This window comes from Alternaria incomplexa (genome assembly GCF_024043165.1).
Source record: "Alternaria incomplexa strain BMP 0042 chromosome Unknown scaffold_8, whole genome shotgun sequence".
Lineage (NCBI taxonomy): Eukaryota > Fungi > Ascomycota > Dothideomycetes > Pleosporales > Pleosporaceae > Alternaria > Alternaria incomplexa.
Window position 1 is genome coordinate 570,306 of NW_026249857.1, and position 25,551 is coordinate 595,856.

General features: G+C 52.2%; 8 protein-coding genes across 8 annotated transcripts; 5 read left to right on the forward strand and 3 right to left on the reverse strand.

Annotated features, from left to right (window-relative positions):
• Positions 1-1,961: 1,961 nt before the first annotated feature.
• J4E90_006001 (uncharacterized protein) lies at positions 1,962-2,747 on the forward strand (the record flags this gene model as incomplete). The annotated part of the gene is made up of 1 exon (XM_051435551.1): positions 1,962-2,747. The coding sequence occupies one exon, from the start codon at positions 1,962-1,964 to the stop codon at positions 2,745-2,747; it is 786 nt and encodes a 261-aa protein (XP_051290409.1).
• Positions 2,748-3,033: 286 nt separating this feature from the next.
• Positions 3,034-3,572, forward strand: J4E90_006002 (uncharacterized protein; the record flags this gene model as incomplete). The annotated part of the gene is made up of 2 exons (XM_051435552.1): positions 3,034-3,040; positions 3,142-3,572. 2 exons carry the CDS (start codon positions 3,034-3,036, stop codon positions 3,570-3,572), a joined length of 438 nt encoding a protein of 145 aa, XP_051290410.1.
• A 1,528-nt stretch (positions 3,573-5,100) lies between these two features.
• J4E90_006003 (uncharacterized protein) lies at positions 5,101-7,783 on the reverse strand (the record flags this gene model as incomplete). The annotated part of the gene is made up of 5 exons (XM_051435553.1): positions 5,101-6,228; positions 6,275-7,132; positions 7,180-7,393; positions 7,444-7,541; positions 7,619-7,783. 5 exons carry the CDS (start codon positions 7,781-7,783, stop codon positions 5,101-5,103), a joined length of 2,463 nt encoding a protein of 820 aa, XP_051290411.1.
• Positions 7,784-8,932: 1,149 nt separating this feature from the next.
• J4E90_006004 (uncharacterized protein) lies at positions 8,933-15,652 on the forward strand (the record flags this gene model as incomplete). The annotated part of the gene is made up of 7 exons (XM_051435554.1): positions 8,933-11,620; positions 11,672-11,975; positions 12,026-12,152; positions 12,204-13,140; positions 13,187-13,859; positions 13,907-14,673; positions 14,720-15,652. 7 exons carry the CDS (start codon positions 8,933-8,935, stop codon positions 15,650-15,652), a joined length of 6,429 nt encoding a protein of 2,142 aa, XP_051290412.1.
• A 2,268-nt stretch (positions 15,653-17,920) lies between these two features.
• Positions 17,921-18,304, forward strand: J4E90_006005 (uncharacterized protein; the record flags this gene model as incomplete). Its single annotated transcript, XM_051435555.1, has 1 exon — positions 17,921-18,304. One exon carries the CDS (start codon positions 17,921-17,923, stop codon positions 18,302-18,304), a length of 384 nt encoding a protein of 127 aa, XP_051290413.1.
• Positions 18,305-19,169: 865 nt separating this feature from the next.
• On the reverse strand, positions 19,170-21,567 carry J4E90_006006 (uncharacterized protein; the record flags this gene model as incomplete). The annotated part of the gene is made up of 2 exons (XM_051435556.1): positions 19,170-21,251; positions 21,304-21,567. 2 exons carry the CDS (start codon positions 21,565-21,567, stop codon positions 19,170-19,172), a joined length of 2,346 nt encoding a protein of 781 aa, XP_051290414.1.
• A 1,416-nt stretch (positions 21,568-22,983) lies between these two features.
• Positions 22,984-24,024, forward strand: J4E90_006007 (uncharacterized protein; the record flags this gene model as incomplete). The annotated part of the gene is made up of 1 exon (XM_051435557.1): positions 22,984-24,024. One exon carries the CDS (start codon positions 22,984-22,986, stop codon positions 24,022-24,024), a length of 1,041 nt encoding a protein of 346 aa, XP_051290415.1.
• Positions 24,025-24,172: 148 nt separating this feature from the next.
• J4E90_006008 (uncharacterized protein) lies at positions 24,173-25,522 on the reverse strand (the record flags this gene model as incomplete). The annotated part of the gene is made up of 2 exons (XM_051435558.1): positions 24,173-25,140; positions 25,189-25,522. 2 exons carry the CDS (start codon positions 25,520-25,522, stop codon positions 24,173-24,175), a joined length of 1,302 nt encoding a protein of 433 aa, XP_051290416.1.
• Between the last annotated feature and the right edge of the window lie 29 nt (positions 25,523-25,551).

A 25,551-nucleotide genomic window follows, 5' to 3' on the forward strand; every position in this document is an offset into this window, starting at 1 on the left:
CGCTGGTTGACCACCCGACTTTCTTCTTACAAACACCGACTTGCGCAGCTCTTCCAACACGGCAATAAGGTCACTAACTTCTATTATCACACATCAAATTGCTTATCATTGTGCGCGAAAACTTGGAAGGACGACCGTTGCATGATTGCATCTCCTCCCCGCACCTGCCATCCGGATGTCGCGACGCACATGGACGTCCCCACCAATCGAGCCGCGCTACCTTAGATGAAGGATATTTGCGCTAAGAAGCCATGGTATGGCGTAGCTACATTCGTATAGGCGTTACTCAGGCAATGCCCTGCCTTCGCAACGCTCACAAGCTGCGGTGCACCTTTCCGTAGATTCGCCTTCCAAGATGTATGGTATCGGAATAGGCGATACTGGGCTCTCTGTCATCGAAGAGTTCCCAATCCCGGTGGTGGCTGGCTGAGTAATAGTCACTTCGGCAGACTCCACGATAAGTACCTAGGTAGGCACTGAGGTAGGTATTGGACACATACGTGGCACGACATCAACGCCTAGAAGTCCAGACGAGCCTTTTGCGTGAATTTGTATAAACTCAACTGCTCATTTGCCAGATCTGCTTACAGCGTTGTGACTGACTGGGATTAGAACAGGAAAGAGGGGTAGTCGCAAGGCTCTGAGCTTATGATACGAAGAGTTGGTAACGCTGCTTTCTCATCTCTTCCCCTTTGTTTTCTTGCCTCCTAAATATCGGGAAGAAGTCGTTATCAGCGCCTTTTGTATCTTGAATACGAACGTACGATGGGCGGAGAACAGCCGCCTGCAAATCCGCCGATGAGGATATTTGTCCTTTGCGATGGAACAGGACAAGATGCGGTTAGAAACTGGGAACCTACGCAACATAAGAATGTTCATCGATTCAGGCAATGTGTGAAGAGCTCGAAATTCGTCAAACACATGTATCAAGCAGGAGTTGGGACACATGCGCCCGCAGATGCCAGTACAATGAGCCTCTCCAATATAAGCGACCTACGTTATCAGGCTACTGGAAGCGGTGAGTGAACCCAGAGTAGCGTTTCAAAGCCACAAAGTATGCGTCTGGTGCCAGCAAGTAATAGAGAATTGCAGATATCTATTCCATCATCCACAAGATGTACAACGAGCTCTGCGAAAACCATGAGAACAATCGAGACGCCGAGATTCACTTGCTCGGATTCTCAAGGGGCGCATTTGCGGTTCGTTGTCTGGCTTGCCTCATTGAAGACGTAGGATTGCTCGAAGAACCCTTCCGAACGAAGAACTTTGAACGTATCTACAATAACTGGGAATCACAGGACAAAGCCAAGATTGAGGAATGGAAGAAAGAAAGAAGCGAACAAGCTTTTTATCCTGTTACCATTGCAAGCTGTGGGGTCTGGGATACTGTATCCGCTCTTAGCTCCTCCTCCACCCTCTCATTCGTGAACGATAGGGTGCCTGCCAAAATGAGTTTTGCGTTCCAGGCGCTAGCTCTGCATGAGCGACGAAAAATATATAATCCGGTACTTTGGAAGCACATACCGAAACAGAAGACATGTATTCGCCAATCCTGGTTTGCTGGGGATCATTCCGACATTGGCGGCGGCTGGCCCGATTGTGGACTTGCAAACCTGACGTTGATCTGGATGTTGGCTCAGTATAAGAGATGTTTTCCTGATTTGATAATCAGTTGCAAAATTTTGTACAAACGTCTCTGTCCACCCGGAGCTGGATGGCCTTCACTGAGTTACACGTTAAGCCAAGGTGTGTGTGTGTCGTGGAGGTGCGCAGGCTAGGGGATTCAGTACTAATGTCTGTTTACAGGGAATGTAAATCACTCTTGGATTGGGGGCATATGGACCCAAGGATACAAAGCTCGAGAGCTCCTTCTCGGAAAAGACGCAGAAAATGGTGAGGATGAATCAGTCCAGCCGTGTCACCGACAGACGATACATTTCACTGCGCGCGTCTTTCTGGCTATGGGTCGGCAAGAGGTTACCGAACGCACTTGCCTACTCACGGCTGGCTATACCGAGACTATCACTCCCGATCAGTCATCCGTAGTCTGGGTACTGAAGAAGACAGGAAAAATGAAGCTGGAGAAGAAGGAAAGCGAGGGAAGTGAGAAAGACGACATGCAGAAGAAGGGAAAGGGTAGAAAAAACGAGGCAAAGAGAGTGACGAAGAGCAAGAGGATAAGTCAGAAAGAGGACGTAAGAAAGAAGAAGGAGAAGGAGAAGAATCTGCAGGATACCTTAACCATTGCAGAGGATGAAACGACAAAGTGGGAAAACGACATCATCTTCGAATGGACCAAGAAAGCGCAAAAGCTTGTCAAGAAAGAAGTCGGTAACCTTTTCAGGGAGGGCATTGCTTTCCATGGAATGACTTTCAAGCATCTCCTTCGTGGACACAAAGCATCCAGCAATAATTCTGGCATCACGGTCGAACAAATCATGTCTGAAAAGCCAGGTCGCACTGTCGAGCAGGCGTACAAGATCATCATCGATCAGGCGTGGGAAGTCAGCCTAGAACACTTCCTCCGTAAGAACCAAAATCAGGCAACTTGCGAAGCAGCATACAAGGTCCACTACCCTCCACCCAGAAACGTTGTCGTGAGATCTCGTAAAAGGAGCTCATCGGAAAAACCGCCGCGAAGGATACTTGGATCCGAGGAACGGGGAAAACGGCGAAGTCGATCATCCAACCCATCCAGAGACGTGACTTCATACAGCGGTCAAATCGTATACGGTAAAGCGCCTTAGGAAAGAACGCAGCTTGGGCGGTACTAGGTAGAAACAACGAGATCAATTCACGGAGGCCTTCATCCAAGACAAGAAGCTGAACAGGACTGCAGACTACATTAAGATAAAAACAGGCGAGGTAGGTGACCTAAAATTGATGTAGGCTCTAGGGTGATTAGGTAGACACGAGCATAAGAAGATAACGTCACGCAGCTAGGAGAACACAATATGTGCCCTCATTTCTCGAATATTATAAGAGTGTCAGGTGATTGTTATGCACAGTATTGTGACCAGATTAGCGTAAGAAATGTTAGGTAGTTCCACGGTTCGAGTTCACGTTATCTCGGTACTACCACTATACTTACATAGGAGTCATACACGTTTTTACCACGATATAAGTGCACACCATTCGTAGCCCAGCTTCTAGACCGCTACATCCATTTCAAGTTCCAACTCACAAACACGCAACTAGGCATGCCTTCATTAACGTCTTCGTCCAAACTAGCGAGTTCAAAACGGCTCAGGACTCTCAAAGCCCTTCGGAAAGAGCAGGAATCCCTCACTGGGTGCGTATCGTACACCAGGACGCGAATGAAGAAACTGGGCGAAGAAATCAACTTTGAACACATGAGCAGTGCAAAGTATTGGGAGAAAGCAATAGAATACGCCGTTTTGGGTCGGGACTTATCGTTATACCAGCTCCAGAGAGCTAGAGTCGACCATCGTATCGCTCGTAAAAGAAAGGAATTTGGGCCTGGAGTCAAATTCATGAGAACAGACAAGGCACGACTGTTCAACGAGAGTATGATGGCCTGGGGCTTAAAGGGAAAGATCTATGAGCGATGATGTGCTACTGCAGCAGAAGCAGTCGAGACTGAAAAGAGTACTAGACTGAAGTCGCTCATACCAGTTTATACACCACCCCCACCGCGGTCCGACGCCGAAGCCGCGTTCGCAGCGTACAACTTCCGGGCCGATACCATCGGAGATCAAGGCATGCAAGATCCGCGAGCAAAACTGTTAACGTACAGACTCCGCTACGAAGACTTCATGTGGGACATCTTCCAGGCCAGATACGATATGGAGTGTTGCTTCGCCCTCGTGCCCCTCTTCGCGGCCCAGAACAATGGAGAAGTGGATACTGCACTTTTTGGCACCTCCTCCTCTTCAAACAACGGCATACCCCTCCGTCTTAGAATTGCAAGGCAATTCGACACGGGGATGTCGGCTGTTGTACCTGACGTTTCCGATGCAAATTCTGCGGATGATGCGGCGAAGTGGATGTGTACAACACCGCGTGAGTACAAGGTTAAGAGCTATGATATTGAGACGCAGCATGAATCTGGATGCAAGATAGTGGATCTCTGCGCTTTGCGTTGGGCGGATCAGTCCAATCGGTAGTATCGTGAATTTGATGGGTGGAAGTTGACTTTTCCGAGTTGTGGAAGTCGAAACAGATCGGGGGAGTGTTATTTGTTCTTCCACTACTGTGTGCAGGTTTTAAGGCGGGCTTGGAAAGGCCTTCCAGCAGGGGAAGAGATGTTTGTTTCTGACTGGGGTGCCGTGGGGAAATACGTGGATAGAGAGCAGATGAGAGCTGTTATCGATGAGCTTGGATGTGAGTATGAGAGCCTGATGAGTTGTGCAGGAGAAGGCATTGGAAGTGGAGCAGGAGATCGGTATGTGTTACTTGAAGCGTTGGCTGAGCACGTTATTGTTAGTAATCAGAGGTACATGAGTAGAGATGAGTTGTATGGCGACGAGGAAGATGAGGGGAGTAGCGATGAAGACGATGATGACGGATATTACCCATGGATATCCGAGTGAGGAGTCGTTGTACCTAAAAGGCGATGGAAATGAGGAGGTTACTGTCCCACTAGACAGATCAAAATAACTTCACTGTACAATATACTCAATTTTCCATTCTCAATGGTACATCTAATAATACAAAAGGGCCTTTCAATCAATCCATCGCCCCGAGTCAAACAAAGCTATAAGCCGCAAGAAACCACGCTCAAAACCAAGCAAAAATACTCCATGCATGCAACCGTCTTTTCATGACCCACACCAATGCTTTCTTGCCAGAGAAAAACATCGTCCCGTCGACATGCCCCAACCCCACCCACTCCATATACCCTAATTATGCAAGAGATGGACCTGAGCCAGACTTGTTATGAAATGTCTAGTTGACGTGTTGCCCTTGATACCCAAAAACGCCGCAACGGTTGCTGAAAGAAAAACAGGGGATAGCAGGCAAAAGGAAACAGGGTGTAAAGGGTTGACGTAGCCTTGCTGAAACAAGAGGCCTATCCTTTTGGCCATGAGAGAAAGTGCAGAACCTCCGACCTGAAATTGCATTGGGTGCATCAGAGGCTCACTGACTGCTTCCATGATCATATCCGTTCGAACCATTTGTTACGTCAAGAATCCTATTCGGCGCCGGACTCGACTTCTTGACGGGCGGATCAAGGATGGTCGGACTGGAAAGCGGTTCCAGGCTCTTGACGGGCGGGAAGATAGGCGTCTCGGACATTTGATGGCTTGATACCGGGCGCATGGCGTCATGTTTTGAGGGCGCGGGAATGGGGTCTGGGAGCATCTGCGCGGGCATTTGGGACGATGGTGATGGAGCTATGCGCATTGGTGCTGGGGCCGGGGAGGACATGTTTGCTGGGAGGGGCGCGGGCGAACTGTGTTTGGTCGGGGAGAAGGAGGGGCGGTTGGCGGAGCTGGGTGGGAAGGAGGAGTGCGGGCTGTTGAAGTTGAAGCTTGGTGGTAGGCCGTTGGTTGGACGGGGGGAGGCGGCTGGTGAGTGCTTTACTGGTGAGCCGCCTGGGCCTGCTGCTGATGCTGGGCGACTGAAGCTCCGCACATACGGTGCTGCGGGTTGTGGTGGGCCGAATGGATTCGAGTTGAAGGGGTTGGGACCGCCGAAAGAGCTGCCGTTCTGCTGTGGCTGTGGCATGTGGAAGCTTTTTGTTGGGCTGCTCGGTATCCGTTCGAGGTTGTACGGTGGAGGTGACGATGTTGGACCGTTGCCAGTTCTGTGCCCAGGAGACGAGAAGTGAGATCGTATTGGCGATGACATGCTACCGTTCGCGCCCTTGGTGGGTGATCCATATGCGGCTTCCGATCTTTGTATGCCAGGTGGACCTAGAGCTTGACCACGGGGAGAGAGACTCGGGCCATCGACCCATGGCTGTGCGGGATGCATGGAGGGCTGGAAAGCTTGTGGTCGTGGTAGTTGTACTGCGTCAAACAAGTTCGTTGACATAGAGGGGCCGTTGCCATTTGCTTCTGCTTGGTTTCGTGGTGACTGAGATGTCAATCGTAGCTTGAGAGAAGGGAGTTTCGGCTCGTCCGCCTCTCCCTCTTTACGCTTGCAGGCAGTGCAAACAAACGTAAACTTCGAATCGTCGGCCTGTTCTTCTGTAATGTCATGGCACTTCATGTGTTGCCAGACATTGCACTTCTCACACGATATTTGTGGGGTGTTGTCGTTCTACTAAAGTCAGCGGAATGCATGGTCGATGTGCAGTAATACTCACCAGGTTGGAGCCGTAAGTGCCGCACTTCTCGCAGTCAAAGAACCAATCTTCCTCCTCGTTAAGCCTCTTGAGATCACTCTCATGCTTCTTCATCATGGCTTTCAGGTGTCGCTCCGATAGCCTGGCATTGTTTGAGGCCAGCTTCTGTTCGTTCTCGTGCAGTTTACGCAGCTCCTCTTCTTTCAGAATCTTTGCCGTCTCACGCTCCTTCAGCCGTTGCTCACGAGTCATCCTGCGAGAATCCTGTGCCTCCTCCATCTTCTTTTGCTTCTCTTGCTCCGCCTTGGCCATCGCAAGTTCTTCCTGCCTCTTACGTTCCGCAGCCTCGGCTTCTTCAACCTCCTTCTGTTTCTCGAGTCGCGACGAGATTCGGGACGAGCGCTTCGCTGTAGCAAGCTTCTGCATGTTCTCCAACTCCTTCATCTTGCGGGCCTGCTTCTTTGCTTGCTCCTCTGCCAGCCCCTCCATGACAGGCATAACGTCTTCCTGAAGGCGTTTGTATAGAACCTTTTCGTTTGGATCGCGACTCTTCCGGATGCTGCTCATGTATTCCTGGTAGTCTTCCAAGGTGACGCAAATGCACTCCCACTTCTTGCCGCCGAGACCGTCGTCAATCTCTTGAGGCTGTTGCTCTTCAGTTGCTTGCTCCTCCTCCTCAGCTTCTTCGGGTTCGGGAGTGGACGCCTTTTGTCGCTTGCTGGCTCTTGAACCTCTCGATTTCTTGGGCTTTGGTTTGGATTTGGCCTTGGCTTTCGTAGGTTCGGGAGGAGGTGGTGGATCGGTCATTCGGTACATGCGGTTGTCGTCGAGAACGAATAGCGATCGCTCTTGCGAGTCCCAGCCCGTGGGCTCCATACGCTGTGGCATGTTAGTCGTTGCCCTGCACCAATCCCAGTGATGCTTACCCATAGTGTCTGCTCGCTATCCGTCGCTCCAATCTTCTCTCTTATTGTGTTCGGGTTGTTGAGCGTCCATACGGAAAGTTGTTGCAAGACGCGTATTTTGGTGAAGACGTCGAAGTCGTGGAACTTGTTGGGCTCCTCTTCCTCGCCAAAGGGGTTTCGGGCGGGCGCTTTCGCGACATACTGTCGGCGGGTGTATTCATCGAAGATTTCGGGTCTACCATCATGTCAGTACTATCGAGACTATGCGCAATGGCCAGGTCTTACGTCAAGCCCTTGTGTGACGATACGTGCTTCAGCAGCGCTAGGCCAATTTGTGCGAGTTTGTCGGATGGCTGTGGTTGGAGACATTCGGATTCCAATTCCTGCACGTGTGTCAGCTCGTGGTCCTTGTAAAACATATGCGCGCCGGGCTGGGATGCCAGGCGCAAAGGGCATGTACCTCGATGTCAAAGTCCTTGTCGATTTTGACCGCGTCACCGAAGAGACTGATGTACTGGGCCAGATTTGCAAACTGCCACATGTTGCGCAGTTTTTGCAGTGTGCTGGGCTCTTCAACAGGCGCCTCGGCCTCCATTTCGTCGGCGGCGCGTTTTCGAGACGGCATGGCTGCGGTGCCTCGCGTGCGGCGACGCGTGTGAGTTACGTGTGGATATGGTGTAGAGGCCAGAAATGGTGGCTAGCAAATGCGCGTTGTGAGATGGCGATGGGTAATGCTGTCGTGGTGTCGGCGGGCTCGTGGGTAGGGCGATGATGCGAGTGCCGATGTCCCTTTTTGGTGATGTGAGTGATGAATGTCGCGCGTCGATTGTCGGCGAGTCCGGGGGAGGCCCAAAGCGGTAAGGCGCCATCGGCCCAGCCTTGCACATGCAATCTGGCAGAGACAGAACACTCATGACGATGACGAAGAACGCAGACAGCGGCTTTGCTTGTACTACACAGGCAGAGCTATCGCAATGGCAATGGCATATCGAGTGCATGGCATGAATGTAGCTGCTTACTAAGACCAGTCCCTATAAACCTTAATGCACCCGTCTTACAGGATATGCGCACTCCAAGAGTATCGGTCTTTCGTGACAGAATGGACAATTCGACCGGCCGTCGGTTGGGACTCCACCAAGCCACCGAAATTATCATCGTCACGGCCATGATGACAGGAGGTGACGATATAAGGCCGCGTGGCTCACGCAAGTGCACAAGCCACAGCTCCACCAAGTGTGGCTCATTGCCGGAGGATTCCACGCCAGGGGCCAGAGACGTTGCATGGTAAGCCGTCAGCAGTTTCGGATTCCTGGGTGGTGTTGGTTACTCATGCTGTATGGTGGTTCGCTTTGACTTGGAGAGCAAATGCCGTATAAATAATCGCATAACAGATTCATGTTCTTCGTAATGGCACCGTCTACAGGATAGCGATGACACATGCCAAACACGACAAGTACCGTAGACGTTAAACTAAAATTAACCCTCAGCCCTAGCCTAAGCCGCGCATCCTGGTCGCTCACTACACCCTTGTCCGTGCTTGGGAATCCGCATCCATCCCGCATTTCAACCAACTCTTTCCCACCAAACACACCACACGCGCCCTTTGGACTGCTACGCGCCACCTACCGCTCTCGCCATCGCTGCCACGCTCTCTCTACGCTACGACACTCGCTTACGTTTGTTCTGACGCCTGCATGATCGCGCAATAGCATTCTGGGAGAGCTAGTTGGTTCAGATGCTGGGTTGAACGCCGCATATCAGACAGGACGTCCCGATGTCCTACCCGGATCCCAACCACGGCCGAAGTCACCCCCACCAATCAATACCTCTGCAAGACCTCAATCGCCCACCCGACGCCTTCGAAGAAGATGCGTCGCAAGAACACCGCCGGACGCTCAGCGACCGCGGGCGCAATCTACTCAGACAGACCGGCGCGATAGCCACAGGGGGGCATTTCCGCGACTCTCAGTACTCGCCCATCGTAGAGGTGTCGCCCAGCCCTACGCGATTCGCACCGCCGCACATAAACACCAATCTGCCCCCTTCGCATAATGGCATCCGAAGGGTCGTGGAAGACGATGAGCCTGGCTCGCCCTTGGACGCGGGCGCATTCCAGGCGGCCATTGGATTCGGCATGGGCATGGAATTCCAGGGCGACACATCCCCACCAATACCGACGCCGGCATCGTCCATGTCCTACACACACACACCCTATGGGCACGAACCATACGTCGACAGATCTACCTCGGAAGACCACGACTACTTCTCCCCCACCTACGACGATACCGCCCGCTTGACCGACGCGCGCAATCTCCAGCCGATAAGCGGGGCCACAGCTCCTTCCACTCCTAATGAGCGATCCAGCTTCCAGAGTGTGCACTTTCTCAGCCCTGGTGATGCCTCGCCGACAGCCCGGCATGGCGGCGACATTGGGCAGGTGGAGGCTGGCAACGTGCGCGACTCACGAGGAAGGAAGCGCTCGTTATCGCCTGGCAATTTCGAGTCGCCTCTACATAGGGCTGGGACTATTATGCGGAACATGTCCCAGCGTGTTGTCAATGTCAGCAACGACTCTCAGGTCGCTGAGAGAACCATCCAGCGGAAATCCACCATACACCAAGGACGCCTTGCACCTCCTCTATCCATTCCACCGCTACCCGAGTACTCCAACGACGGTCCTACCTCGCCTGTTCCCTCCACACCAATCGAGAAGCCGCCGTCACCGATCGTGTACTCAAGGACGCCAAGCGCATCATGGAACCATCCACCAAATCCCTTGCGCGGGAAGAGTCTTGGCATCTTTCCCGCCGACAGCAAATTGAGAATCAGGCTTTGCGACCTGCTTGTGCATCCTGTCACAGAGCCACTGCTACTCGTTCTCATCGTGATTCAGACGATTTTATTAGCAGTGGATGCGCGTACGAAGGCAGTCTATAACACTGGGCACAGCAAGGAAATCTCGACTTTCAATGGCATCGACTGGGCTCTCATGTGCCTTTTCGTCATATACACATTCGAGGTCATTGTCCGCATCATCGTCTCTGGTTTCATTATCAATCCCGTCGAGTACAGCACCATCAACCGCCAGGTCGGCTTGCGCGAGGCTGTCATGAGTAAAGCAAATCAGCTATTTTCGGGTCTCCACCGACAACCTTCACAGCGAAAAACAGGCACCAACACCGACTTTGCTGCAGACCCCCAGCAGCCTTCCGTGCTCCGGTCCTTCACTACTGCACAGATGCACACCGACATCGGAGTAGGCGATGCACGTCACCAAGTACGTACTCGCCTCGCGCATCGGGCATATCTCAGGCACTCGTTTAATCGAACCGACTTCGTTGCGGTGGTCTCGTACTGGATTGCTTTTGTCCTAGGATTGTGGAACATTGACAATAGTCGAGTCATACTTGTCTTCGACATGTTGAGCTGTTTGCGAATCATCCGTCTTCTGAACCTCACTAGCGGAACCTCCGTCATTCTCCGAAGTTTGAAGAAGGCTGCGCCTTTGCTGGTCAATGTCGCCTTCCTCATCGGATTCTTCTGGCTTCTCTTTTCCATCGTCGGTGTCCAGAGTTTCAAATCAAGTCTGCGCAGGAACTGTGTGTGGATAGACCCAGCGGATAGGAACATCAAGTTCACGAACGATGCCCAATTCTGCGGTGGCCATCTAGATAACCGTGAAGGTTATCATCCCCTAACATACATACCGGCTCCAGGCATGCCACCCGGGCCTGACGACGGCAAAGGCTTTCTTTGTCCAAAGGGCTCAGTCTGCGTTGAGAATGACAACCCATTTGCAGGCACGAAGAGTTTCGACAACATCCTCCAGTCACTTGAGCTTGTATTCGTCATCATGTCGTCGAATACGTGGTCCGACTTACTCTACACGGTAGCTGATACCGACTACCTCATCAGTGCCCTTTTCTTCATCGTAGGGCTGTTAATCCTGAGTTTGTGGCTCATCTCTCTCTTGATCGCCGTCATCACCTCCTCCTTCCAAATCATCCGCGAAGAAAGCAAGACCAGTGCTTTCACCGGAGTGGAGATCAAAGATGAAGATGCAGAGAAGAACGACGAGAAACAGCGCGTGAGTAGTCTCAAACGTCTCTACGACAGGACTCTATGGGTATGGGTGGCTGTCATAGCCTTTGGCCTCGTTGCGCAAATGATGAGAAGCGCCAACATGAGCGACTTTCGCCGTTTTTTCATCAATGCCGCAGAAATTGTCGTCACCTTCATACTGTTCGTTGAGATTCTCATACGAATTGTTGTGGACTGGAGGCATTTCTTCAGGAGTAGGCGCAACGTCATCGACCTCATGATCGCCATTATCACAGCTGTCATACAGATACCAGCCATCAAGCATGCACACAATGGAAAAGCCTACGCCTGGTTGTCGATATTCCAGATCCTTCGTGTCTATCGCGTTGTCTTGGCTGTGCCAATGACACGCGACCTCATCGTAGGTTACCCTCTCCGCCATTGGGAACTCCTGAGCTAACAGCCATACCAGACAGTCGTGTTCGGAAACGCGGGTGGTCTATTGAACTTGATTCTCTTTGTGTTCCTTTTGACTTTTCTAGCATCCATCTTCGCCTCAAAGCTGCTCCGCGGCGAAATTCCGGAAGAAGACGATGATGGCGAGACGATTCGCGTACCGTTCTTCGACATCTACAATTCTTTCTTGGGAATGTACCAGATATTTTCCAGTGAAGATTGGACAAGTATCCTGTACACTGTTACCCAATACCAGAAGCCGTTTGGCACAGCATGGATTGGAGCGTCTTTTTGTATCATGTGGTTCATTTTCGCTAATTGTAAGTACAACTCGACTTTCAATCTACTGCAAAGGCTAACCAAAGGCTAGTCATTGTCCTCAACATGTTTATTGCTGTCATCCAAGAGAACTTCGATGTGTCTGAGGATGAGAAGCGCTTACAGCAAGTCAAAGCGTTTTTGCAGCAAAAGGAAGATGGTCTCACTTCCTCCACTGGGTATGTTGGACTCTGTTCCCTGTGATTGATATACCAGCTCACCCATTCTAGAAATCTATCTCTGTCATCCATCTTCAAACTCGGGCAGGCACGACGCAGAGATCCACTCGACTATGGACACGCCGCCACAGAAATGCTGCTCAAAGATGCGGTCGTCCGTGACTTTCTCGACGAGGCAGACGGTAGCGAAAGCCCACAAGAAGAAGACCCGCGACCAGGCATCCGCCCAGCTAAGACTATAGTGGGATCGGGAACCATGTCCACAATCTGGCAACGATTCCAGCGTCGAATTATACACCGGGAGCCCAACCCTTTCTACGCTCCTCTCGACTTCGGCCGCGCATATGAGGATCTTGACCCGAGAAGCATGGCAAAGGAGGTCGTCTCAGCTACCGAGAGGCGTAAGAAGGCTCAACGCGAGTATTTACGAAACCACCCCAACTACAACGTTTCCCTGTTCATCTTCCGAGCCAACAATCCCATACGCAAGCTATGTCAACGTGTCGTGGGCCCTGGCCGCGGTGGTGACCGTATCGAAGGAGTTGCCCCATCTGTGCCTGTCTGGTATGCATTCTCGGCATTCATCTATGCTGCAATTATCGCCATGGTACTGTTGGCCTGTATCACAACGCCACTGTACCAACGCGAATACTTCATGACCCACGAGTTCAGCGTCAAGAACTGGTTCGTGTGGGTAGACATGGGCTTTGCGGTGCTCTTCAGCATCGAGGCGCTGATCAAAGTGATTGCCGATGGTTTCTTTTGGACTCCCAACGCCTACTTCCGCGGCTCTTGGGGCTTCATAGATGGCATCGTATTGATCACTCTTTGGGTCAATGTTGGCACATCGTTCTTGAACGAAGGCCAAGTCACTAGAACCGTGGGCGCGTTCAAAGCTTTGAGGGCTTTACGTTTGCTCAACATCAGCGACAGTGCACGTAACCACTTTCACGCGCTCATCGTTCGCGGTTGGTGGAAACTATTCTCGGTAAGCATCTTGCAACCTCCATTTTTTCAGAGCTAATGATGACCAGGCTGCTTTCGTGTCATTGAGTCTGTTGATTCCATTCGCCATCTACGGTCTGAACCTCTTCGTCGGTCAACTTCAGTCCTGCAACGATGGTGACTTCCCTGGAGGCGCTAGTCTCCGAGACTGTGTCGGAGAATACAACAGCAAGCCTTTCGACTGGGAGGTTTTGGCCCCACGCCAAGCTGCCAATCCCTATTACGATTTCGATAACTTCGGAGATGCCCTCTTCATCTTGTTCCAGATTGTTTCCCAAGAAGGCTGGACAGACAATATGTGGACTGCAATGAGTATCACCGGAGTTTACACACAGCCAGCAGACAGAGCATCGCAGGGAAACTCTGTCTACTTCATTGTCTTCAACTTGCTCGGAGCTGTCTTCGTGTTGACGCTGTTTGTTTCCGTCTTCATGCGCAACTACACGGAACAGACTGGTGTCGCCTTCTTAACGACAGATCAGCGCTCTTGGCTTGAACTACGAAAGCTCCTTCGTCAAGTCGCTCCATCCAAGCGACCTTCGTCTACCAAGGTACGAGAGAGCTGGGAAGAGTGGTGTTACCGTAGGGCGGTCACCAAGACCGGACCATGGCAGAGATTTATTACCGGCGTTTTGATACTGCACCTCCTGCTGCTGTGTTTGGAGTGGTACCCAGGCTATGGTCCATGGGAGGTAGCTAGGGGTAAGTTCCATTCCACCGAGTCCATGGCCTAATACTAATATGACTAGACTACATCTTCCTGGCGCTCACCATCGTCTTCATCGCGAACATAGTCATCCGGATCATCGGTCGCTCTTGGCACCGTTTCCGGAGAAGCGCATGGGACATATACTCGATATTCTCTGTTGCGGGGACTTTCGTGACATCGATTCTTGTGTTAGCGAAAGACGATGTTAGGCCCTTCGTCCAGCTGCACAAGCTCTTCCTTGTCTCCATCGCTCTCATGCTCATCCCTCGGAACAACCAACTCGACCAGCTGTTCAAGACTGCCGCAGCAAGTCTCGCATCCATCGCAAACCTTCTCGCCACATGGTTCGTTCTGTTCCTGGTATACGCCATCGCCCTCACGCAGACTTTTGGTCTTACCAGATTTGGAGCTAGCGAGACTGGAAACATCAACTTCCGAACTGTGCCCAAAGCACTCGTCTTTCTCTTTGTGATGAGTGGTGGCGAGGGCTGGAATGAGTTCATGGAGGACTTTGCAAACGTTGACAAACCTTACTGCACCGTGGGCGAGAGATACTTCGACAGCGACTGCGGTAGTCCTGAGTGGGCGCGAGCTCTCTTCATCACTTGGAACATCTTGAGCATGTACATCTTCGTCAACTTGTTCGTCTCGTTGATATACGAGAGTTTCAGTTACGTGTATCAACGGAGTAGTGGGTTGTCAGTCATCAGCCGAGAGGAAATCCGTCGCTTCAAACAAGCCTGGGCTGAGTACGATCCGAACGGGACGGGCTACATCTCGAGAGAAGTGTTCCCCAGGCTTCTGGGTGTAAGTTCATCATTGTCGTATCTAAGCACAAGACTAACTATATCAGGAACTTTCCGGTATTTTCGAAATGCGTATCTATGACTGCGACTTCACTGTGAATCGATTGATCGAAGAGTGTGGGGTAGCACCCGGAAGGGAGTCCAATCTTCCTGTGTCAGGCCGTGAACCAACCAAGGAGATCGACCTGGACAAACTGAACCGGTGTCTCGCCCAGCTACCGGTCGCGGAGATACGTCGCAGACGAAGACGTATGAATCTTTTCTATGAGGAAGTACTTGTGTCGAGCGATCCCGACAGAGGCGTTGGGTTTTCATCACTACTTATGATTCTGGCTCATCACAAAGTCATCAACGACAACAAGAGCTTGAGACTGGAAGAGTTCTTGAGACGCAGAGCTCGTCTACAAAGAATCGAAGAAGCTGTCCGCCGTAACGTGGTCAAAGGGTTTTTCGACACACTATACTGGGCACGGCGCTTCCGTCGTGCCATGGACCTGAAGAAGCAAGGACGTATGGCAACAGTCCCTCAGTTCACCGTTCCTGAGATTTTCATCGACGACGAGGACATCACAAATGCCCAGCGAACTCAATCTTCCGGACCTCCAAGTCCCCTCTTCTCACCTCAAGATCTCTACGCACCTTCCCCTCGCAACTCTGCTGGTGCGTCTACTTCGCCACCGGCCTTCCCTTACGACCGGACAAGGAGCAGAACCAACTCCATACAACAAACACCGACAGGCTCACCTACACGGGGAAGCCCGCAGCCATCACCGTTCTCCATGTCTGGCAGCGAGCAAGAATGGCAGTTTGCCTCGGCACTTAGTCGGCCACCTAGTCCTCTCGAAGTCGATCCTGGGCAAGCGAATAGTCGCAGCCGAGCAAATAGCGCAGTTAGTGCGGCCGATGTTTTGGAAGTGCTTGACAATTCCGCATGGGGCGAATCGATTAGAAGGAGTTTCACTCAGCGGCGGCGCAGTTAGCGTCCGAGAAGATTTGTATATGAACGCTAAAGACAAGCATGAGCAGGTGTCAATCACGTCGATCAAGCTGGCTTGGTGTGGCTTCGGCAACACGTCGAGCCAAAACGGGATGGTTCAGGATGGCGTACGATACGGAGTCTGTTGCATGAACGTCTGGAATGATTGGATACGTAAGCGGCCGGCATCAACCCAACACGCAACCATAATGTGGAATTGATGGTTCGGTTGGGAATGGGGATGCGGCCTGTAATGGTGTAATGGCGGTGGAGTTAACTTTTGGCATTGCATAGCGTCGGCGTTGAGCGATTGATCAAATCACCTTAGATATTACTATCACGAAGCTTCATATCTTTCCCAATGGTGCGCATTCTCATCGCTCCGTCGACTCCTACACGGGGCATACGAGAGCCGTTTGTATTAGTTCACAGGATAGCGCACGAGATGTCCGGTACGCTACTCAACGTGCATCGTGAACACACATACAATAGTCTCTTCGTCCAAGCCAACCGTACCATGGTTCAAAGAATAACCCGACAGCATGAACACACGCAGGTGACAGACGCTAATTGTACCTTCCGTCGGTCGGCATTGGAAGGCATAATAACCAGTCCCTTGTTTACAGCTGGTTATGAGCTTCTTCCGTCTCTTCTAGACCCGACAAGGACCACGCGATTATAGCGCACTGTGATATACGATCGCCCCGCACCTCGATGAATGTTGCATGCAGACCTGAAACGTTGATCTGCTCCTCGCCGATGAGCTCTTACCTGACGTGCGTTCAAGTGTGGTGTGTACCAGACACCCTCACGTCACCAACAGTGAGCACAATGCATACCTATCTTTGGCTCGCCACCCACAAGTTCCAGCGTTGACACACCACACTGTAGCATCACACGGGAGCATCACAACCGCGTCTGCATTTGTTGAACGTCCGATGCGTCTGAAACGCTGGTCTGCCGTTAGACAGCTGGGCGAACCGCGCCATGCCGCATCGGGATACGCTCGCCTGTCGCAGATTCTCGCATCACACACGCAGCACCCGGTCTCGAGACAGGCCGGTTGAGCATGGAGACACTGCGAGCTTCAAGTGCTGGGTAATGCCTACTTATGGGCTGGCGGGCTGCAAGCAAGAAACAACAGCCAGGGTGATTCACGTCTGAAGCGGCCAAACTGGGAGCGGCTCGTCCGGCTCCAGGTTCGTGGGCGAGCGGAAAGCCCTCCGATCATCGTGCCTGTTCAACAAGTTTATGGCTTGGACGTGATGGTGGACACCTCCCTGGCGAGACGATGCAGAGCGCCGGGCGATGATGACAACAAGCAGCCAGAACGCGTCGTGTCGGGCGCAAAAGCAACACCACCAACGTCCATGTCAACAAAAACATGGCCACTAGCAGTTCGCCGACGTAAGAATAGCACCGGGCAGCCCTCACAATCTCGTGTGAAGCCACCAACAAAGTCGACAAAATGACGAAGCTCCACAGTGTAATGAGGATGATCCCCAGACTACCCACTGCCAACTAATCTCTTATCGATTGCAGGCTGCTCTCTGAAATGAAGCCATGCAATCATTCCGCGGCACTCCCAATGGGCCGCCAGTCGACGACTCCCGCTCGCTTGTTTCCAGACGGGTGATCAAACGAGGCTCGACCCCTCAATTCACGCGTTCCTGACAGGGATGTCCGCTGCAGCAGTCCCATGTCCCACCTTCCAGGGTTTTAGCTTCTGGGACGTAACACGCACTGGCACAGAGAAGTGCCAACATGCGACACGCATGCTTAAGGATCCGCCATCGTCCGCCTGTTTTTCTCGACTAAAACTACAGGAATAAGTTTCCTTCTTCATTCCATCTCCCGACTCCTCCTCCTTTTAACTTACCTTCGCTTTTCAGACTGTGCGCGAGTGTCTTTGACCACCGCACTACTGTATCTCCCAATCTACATTCATATATACCCTTTGAACAGAGTTGATCTCCCCTTTGCACTTCCACTTCCACCTTTTCTGATTCGCAAGCCGATCGACAAGGACCCAACACTCGTTGTCCTATCACATCCCTACGACTGCCATTCCTTACATTACCTCCTTCGTAAGGACAGCTGGAACTTTCTATTCGAAACATCCTTCATTTGCAATCGGACTCCGACAAACACTCCGCGTCTATATTCGCTCAAACAATACCGGGAAGCTACATCATAGCAACCGTCGCCTGAGAAAAGCAATTCCACCAACCTCAACTCCGACGTAACAACCACCACCTCAACACCACTCAAAATGCCTTCTCCAAGCCGCACCAACCGCTTCCAATCCTTCACCCCCCTGCGCAGCACATCCGGCTCCCTCCGCCGCCTCAAGACCGCCTTCAGCCCCACCCGCAACTCTCTGCGCTCGGCATCGCCCTCCTCCATCTTCACCTCCAGCACCACATCGCCGCTGACGCGCAACTCATCGCCACACAGCCACCGCTCCTCCGGCTCTTCCATCCGCCAACTCCTCGCCGTGCGCCGCAAGCCCAGCGTGTACGAGTTCGAAATGGAAGAGGAGAAGCACTTGTTCGAAACCGAACTCGATGTCCTCGAGCCGAGACCGAGCATGGGTCGCGGCGCGAGTGAGGTGCATGTTGTCGGCATCTTTGAGGTGTTGGACGGGAAGTGCTAGACGCATACGACTTGTTGTTGCTGGCGCTTGTTCGATTGGGTTATGCTTGAACATGTTTATGACTGAACTGTTTAATGGGGCGTTTTCATCTTCCCATCACCACGCATCGTTGTGTGCGTGTGTGGATGGGTCTTGCTTTTTCGATTAGATTGGGTACTCACGGTGACGTGTCAAAGGCGTTCTCTTTGTACGTGTCATCTCTTCGACATGGACATTGGCTTGGTTTGCTTCTTTCTTATACCCCAATGGACTGGATTGGACTGGGGGGTACTTTACCACGGCAGACATTATGCAATACGATCAAATCTTTTCTTTCAACATTGATTATCAACTTTGCAATTTGCGCATTTGCATCTTGTTGTTGTGACGCTCGTGCGAAGTATGCAGGTGAGGCTCTGAGAGTTGGAGCGTTGGGCCTTCATGCGGTGTTAGCTCAAAGCTTGTGAGCTGTCAATGGCGAGACCATGGGCAGCCTCGCATTTTCGGATATTAGGTACAGGTACTAGCGGGCATGTCGGGCAACGTGCTTGCAGAATGTAACATGATGTATGTATACCCTTAGAGCAGAGCTTAAATATTGGGTGCAAGTCAAAGAAATAAGATTCTTGGTACCTGACGCCACGAACCGTTTAGTAGTTGTGAGTTTGGTATCTCCGTCGATAGATCAGCACGATTTACATAATCACGAGTAACACTTCAGTTGAGGTGTATCATAGTATTGACATTCACTCTCCAAAAGCAGTCTCAAAAAATATGTATCTGCCGTGTAATTTCCAACGCCACGCCAATGCATACCAACCCTCCGCCATTCCCCTAATCATATCAAAACACAGGCTTAGACCAAAGTGTCTGCCCACAAAACCGCTTAGTGTACGCCATTGACAGGCTGTTGCAAGTTGTCCAACTCCTCCTTTCGCTTCCTGTACAGCTCCTGTGCTTCCCTCTCCCTCTTAGTAACGAACTGAACTTCCTCGCGCAGGCTCTCCAGTCTGCGTGCGATGCCATCTTGCTCGCTGTACTGCGCCGTCCTCGCTGTGTTCAAATCGTCCCTTGCACGCTCGAGTGCTGAGAACGCGCCACTGATCTTCTCTCGTAGTAGATTTGATCGTTTGATGTAGCCGGCGTGATGTGTTGTTAATCGCTTCTCGATCTTGTTCGCACGTTCCGCGGCTTCAATGATGGACTCTTGTGCGTTGTCAAAGGCTTCGACGAGCAGTTGGTGTTCGTCGATCTCGTCTTCCTCGTAGCCTGCGATGCCGGGCAGCATTGCGGAACCGTGAAGCGTGGTCCAGGAACTGTCGAGCTCGGCGTGGAAGGCCTTCTTGTCCTTGTCTGAGGTCATGGCAAGTTCAAGCGCGAGCTCCATCTTGGCATTTCGGAGAGCATCATCGGTCATGGAATCGAGACGTGTTACTGAACCAGTTACTCGGCCATCGCCGAACTTCTGGACGTCGTTCGCGATGAGCTTAGCCATCTCGATTTCGACTTCGCGTTCGACAGGGTCAGAGAGGTCCAATGCGCGCTTCATCATGACATCAATATCGACCAGCGATGGCCTTGGAAGGAACTTCTGCACGACTTGACTTTGCCTGCCGAAGTCTGCGGCTTCCTGGGCTTCGCGTGCTTCACGAATTTTTCGGTCGCGCTCAGCAGCGTCTTCTTCGCTGACTTCGACTTCCATGTGATCTGCCTGCTCTTCGGGAAGCTCAAACTCCCAGCTTTCTTCCTTGGGTTTTGGCAGCGCAGCGAGCCTGCTCTTCAGGTCTTGCCGCTTCGCTTGCTCCCTTAGTTTGATATCGCGGGGTGTCTGGCCAACAAGTTGCATGCCACTCTCCTCTCCGTTGAGGCGTAGTGTATCGCGTGGTGTTCGCATGGGTGTCGCTCCCGGTCCCTGGCGCATGGGTGTTTCTCCGGCTCCGCCATTTGCTTGCCTGAAAGGCGTTGCCATGGGGTTTGGTGTCACAATCTGGTGTCGTGAGGCGGGTCCTGATAGCGAGGCGGGTGCTTCGTCGTCTACGAGATCTGGGTTGTCGCCACCTAGCAAAGCAGATTGGGTCTCTGTTCGCATCCGGGCATTCCGCACCTCATTCGCGACGTAGTCCTCCTCTTTGGGGGCCATGGGCGTGCGAATGGGTGTGTTGCCAATCACGTTCGAGTAGTTCCCGATCAGGCCCTGTGTTGCGATGTTGTCGCTGCTGCCCGCAGTAACTGCGCGCTGTCCAGTCGTTCCCATCTTGACGATATCTTCCAACTCGGCCTCTCCGACTTGCGGCGCTGGAAGCACGAGACCGCGTCGCTTGCTGCTCTGTTCTGCTTCCCGTATCCTCTGCGCTTGTGCGGCCTTAGCATACGACGCTGCAAGACCTCCTGACTTCTCATCTTTCTTCTTCTTTCTGTCACCTCCTCCGTCTTCCTGCGATTCCATCTTCCTCTTGTTCGCAAGCTGTTGCTTTCGCGGATCGAAGGCCTCTCGTTGTTGTTCGTTGCGGTCGATTTCTTCTGTGGTGTCGAAGAAGCCGGCGGGGACTTCCTTCTCGAGCGGTACATCGGCGTTGTAGTCGATGTGGTTGCCCTTCTTCGGAGTAATCTTAATGTTGATACCGGCAGCTTTCAGCTCTCGCCGCTTCTGAAGCAAGGCAAGCCTTCTTGATTCCTCAAGTTGGCGCTCGCGGGCCTTCCGCTTGGCCTTCTTACCGCTGACGTTTGCCAGACGCGCACGCGCCTCTGACAGCATCTCCTTGTCTTCCTCGTCGATATCGACCGCATCGGGTCTCGCAGGTCGGCTCTCGGCGTAGGCGTCGACTTCTCCGGGGCGAAGACGACGTACATCGTCTGCTGAAGGAGCAGCTGAGTCTCCACCCTCCGGACCCGCCAGTCCAAGATCGCCAGACTCCCTCGCTTCTTGTTCGTCCAACAGCTTTTGGTAGCGCTCGAGACATTGAGTAGCCTGCGGAAAGTTAGCATGATACTAGAAAAAAGGGATATTCGCGACAGCGTACCGTTCGTCCAACAATGGGCGCAATAGTCCTCCATTGGGTGGGGAGGAGTTTGGCCATAGTCAGGAGCTTCTCATCCTCCTCTCGCGACCAGTCCGTCTTCCGGATAGCGGGGTCGATCCAGTTGGTCCAGCGCGACTTGCATTGCTTCGCGCTCTTCTTGGACAGCAGCGAGGCGCATCGCGACCACTGGTTCAGCCCATACTTGCTGATGGCGGCCTTCAAGACCTCGTCCTCGACGTTGGACCAGGAAGATGTGACGACCATGTTGGATGGCTTCCGGGGGGTATCGTGGGTTGGCGCGCGTGTCGTGAGCGATGGTATCCTCGATCGCGAAACTGAAAATGGGCTGCAGCCACTAGCGTCTTGGCAGTCGCAAGCACCGCGTGGAAACAGCAAAGTGAAGTCCGGATAGCTTGCAGAACGACGTGGAGTTGAGACCAGCGGTTAGTGATATTAATGCGCGGTCCTCCTCTGGAGGGAAGTCATCAGAGCGATCCACACAATGCAGTCGCGGCGCAGGCACCAGACTTTCACGTGCGCCAGACGACCGCGGTCACAGTGACGTAAATCCATCATCTCCATCTTCCCATAGTCCTATTGCTACGATTTCACTACACCCTCTCTTGGTCACATATTCCCGCCGCGATGGTGTCTCTACGACAAATCACGGGGCGCGTTCCCATGCATTTTCTCACCACACCATCCTCAACAGCGTCCTGCCGACAAAATTTACCCTCAGTCACATACAACAGGAATTATTCCGATGCGAGCTCCAACACCTCAACTCCAGTGAAAGGCGATACTCAAAAGGTCGATACCAAACTGTCCGATGAGACAAAGCCCAAGAAAAAGACACAAGCTGAGCTCGATGCCGAGGTGATGGCAAAGCTGCAAGGACATGACAGCGAGGGAGGAGAAGCCGGCATCGAATATGAGGATGGAAAGCCCGCCTCAATGAAAAGAAGCGTGAAGAACAACATGTTCCGGTACATATGATCATGCGAGCCTTGGGCCGAATGGATTCAACCTTTGATAGGATGTATGTCTCCATGCAATACACTTCGCCTTCCGATACGCTGACGTTTGTAGACATGGTATAAACGTATACCACAGCGAAGATACCAGAACAGGATACATCCTGAGTGTTTGAGAAACTGCTATGTTGTTGCTGCGGTGCATGACGTTCTAAACGAAGAGCTTCACGCGAGTAGCACAACCAACGTAAGCGGACATCATCCTAGCTGCCATTGTCTGAGGTTCCAAAGTCCCAAGAAACCTTTGCACAATCTTACTATGGAGTCAAGTAGCTCTGCAATTACACCACTTGAAATGCATGAGAAAGGTTTTGTGCTTCTCATCCATTGTGGAAAGGGAAGTTGCACGAACTTTGTAGTTGTGGGTACATATATCGAGTCCGATAGCTGGCGCATTCGAACGTAGTGAATGAGAATACGCTAAGGTGTACTATTTCAGCAGCATCTATCGCTGGGACATGTGTAACATAAAATGTGTGATGGCTTGGATGCAAGATGCCAACCCGAATATTTGCCTACGTCATGAGTTACCAACCTACCAACATCACTACTCACGCCAACTCATCAACACAAACAACCCGCAACTATACAGTCGATAATCCTCTATAACCACCACTCTGAGGTTCCAATCTACTGGCAACCCACCATGGAGCACTTCGCCCCTCACCCATCCTCACAATTCGAGGGCTACTACTCCAAATTCGATCTCGCATCTGGCTCGCACATCGCTCTGATAATATGCTCCGTTCCCGGTGCCAAATCACGCCCACACATGGTCTCCTTCACATACTACCCCTCATCAGGCCATCCAATATTCCAGCGCGAGCATTTCGTCGACAACATCGAGCGCGTGACCACCGACGAAAAAACCAAAGCATTCGACCTACGCGTACCAGGCATGGGAGTGATGAGCACAGAGGGCAACGGCCGCACAAGCTACAACTTTGCCGCCGAAGATGGAAGTTGGTCGCTCGAAGCGCAATGCGAGGAGGACTACATGCCATGGAGAAAAGACAAGAGCACACCCGAAGGTTGGATGGTGCACCTCCCCTTCCCACTCCACTGGCACGTGCATTCTCTCTGCTCCCCCGCTACGTTCACCCTCGACATACCCGCTCTAGGCGATGCCTTCCCAGCACAGGACAGAAAAAGCCGTGCGACGATCCACCAAGAGAAGAACTGGGCGAACAGCTTCCCGGACGCACACATGTGGGTGCAAGCCTGGGACAACGAAGAAAAACGCGGCATCTGTCTCGCGGGCGGGAAGATTATGTACAACACCGCCTACATGCTCGGATACCGGTCTCCATCCCTCAATCTGGACTTTGTACCGCCCTTCTCAGTCTCGTATCTCAACCTCCTCAGCCCCTTCATGAGCGCCACGAATGACTGGGACACCCGCACTTTTTCGATATCCGTGTCGAATTACACACATAAATTGGAACTCAAGGCGCGTGCGCCGAAGGAGCCGGGTTGGTTCGGCCTGGCGAGTCCGTTTCCTGATGGGCATCGGGCGAACTTTTGTAGGGAGAGTTTTATTGCGACGATTGAGGCGAGGATATGGGTGAGGGAGGGGTGGTGGCCGTGGAGTGCGTGGAAGGAGGTCAAGACGGAGAGGTGGGAGGGGGCGAGTCTGGAATTTGCGGGGGGTTATTATCCGGAGAGGGGGGAGAGTAAGAAAGATTGAAGATGTATGAGTGTTGGGGTATGAGGTGTCGGTAGAATTGATGTGAAAGTGCTAGGGAAAGTTTATCCATGCAAATATCCACAATACACGGGCCAGACAGATGGATTCTGAAGGCATCTCGCCAATTGCATCTCAACCAGTCTAAGATTCAGAGCTTCGACGGCTTCTTCTCCCTCGGCTTAATCAAAGCGTTCAACTCCTCGACAAACCGTTCAGGCAACACACTCCTATCCACGCCTTGCTTCCCATCCCATTCCTCCTCCGTCTTGCGTTCCCAATCCCAATACCTCTTCATCTCCTGGCCGACCCATTTGCTAATATGATCCGCACTCTCCTCCACCTTCTCCATCGGAATCAGATGCCCAGCATCTTGCACCGTGACATTCGCTACTCGTCCTTCAGCGCGTCCGCCACTGCCGCCAACACCGGACCCACTCAGACGCATTTTATCCTCGATGACGGCATCATCAGTGAGGAAAGAGTGTTGGCCGAAAATGTAGAATACCGATGGCCGGATTGATGGTAGCTGGTTGAAGACGATGGTGCTCTCGCCCCGGTAGAAGGGCGTCTGGGGTTCAGTAGTCGGCGTGATATCGGCATGCGTCCTCCGGTTCAATTTCGGGTTGCTCAATGTGAATTCCGCAGATGACGGTTCCTTGTCTCCTGGTCTTGCGGTGAAGTTTGGGCGTAGGAAAGTCATTACTTCCTGGTGCTTGGTCGTCGTCAGAGTTACCTCGGGCTTCTTCGCGTCGGGAAACAACTTTGTTGGTGCGTCTCGTAAACCGTACTGCACCCAGAGATCAAGGACTCGTGGATCCCACGTTTGGTAGAACTTGCTCTTGCCGAAACTCTTGGCTGCTTCTTCGCGTGAGGGCCAGCGCTCGCGTCGTCGTGATGATGCGGCGGCTGGTCCGACGTTGCCGTTTAGTGAGACTTTGCCTTGGATGACGGGGTCGATGAGGATTAGTGTCTCGAGGAGACGTGGATGCAGCAATGCGAGGTTGGCGAGTTGGCAGCCGCCCATGCTATGGCCTACGCCGATTATCGGGCGAGGCATCTGGTCGCGGAAGATGTTTACCATGTGAAGTAGATCTCTGCTATGATCAAGCCATGCCGCTACGTAGAATTAGCGTATCAATCGCGCAGTTGAAGAAATGTACATACGGTCATTGCCTAGCTTATCTTCGTTCAGAACGCTGCTCATGCCTTGGTGCACGACATCTGCTATCCAAATTCCTCTGATGCCAAACCCATTTTGCTGACATCTCTTCAGGAGCTCATCCCATAGTGGCTCGTACAGCTCTTTCGGGAATCCATTCGCATGCGCTGCGATGATGGTGATGTCTCCAGGTTTCGGGCTCGTGTTGTCGAGAGGTGTGTATTGCTTGACGGCGAGATGTAGGACTTCTTCCTGCTTCGTCGATGTGGAGCGTGGGAAGCCACGGATATGTGATGCTTCTAGCTTGTGCTCATCTATACGAAAGTGCTTTGAAGACATGTTCCTGTTGACTGCGGCCGAGATATAAT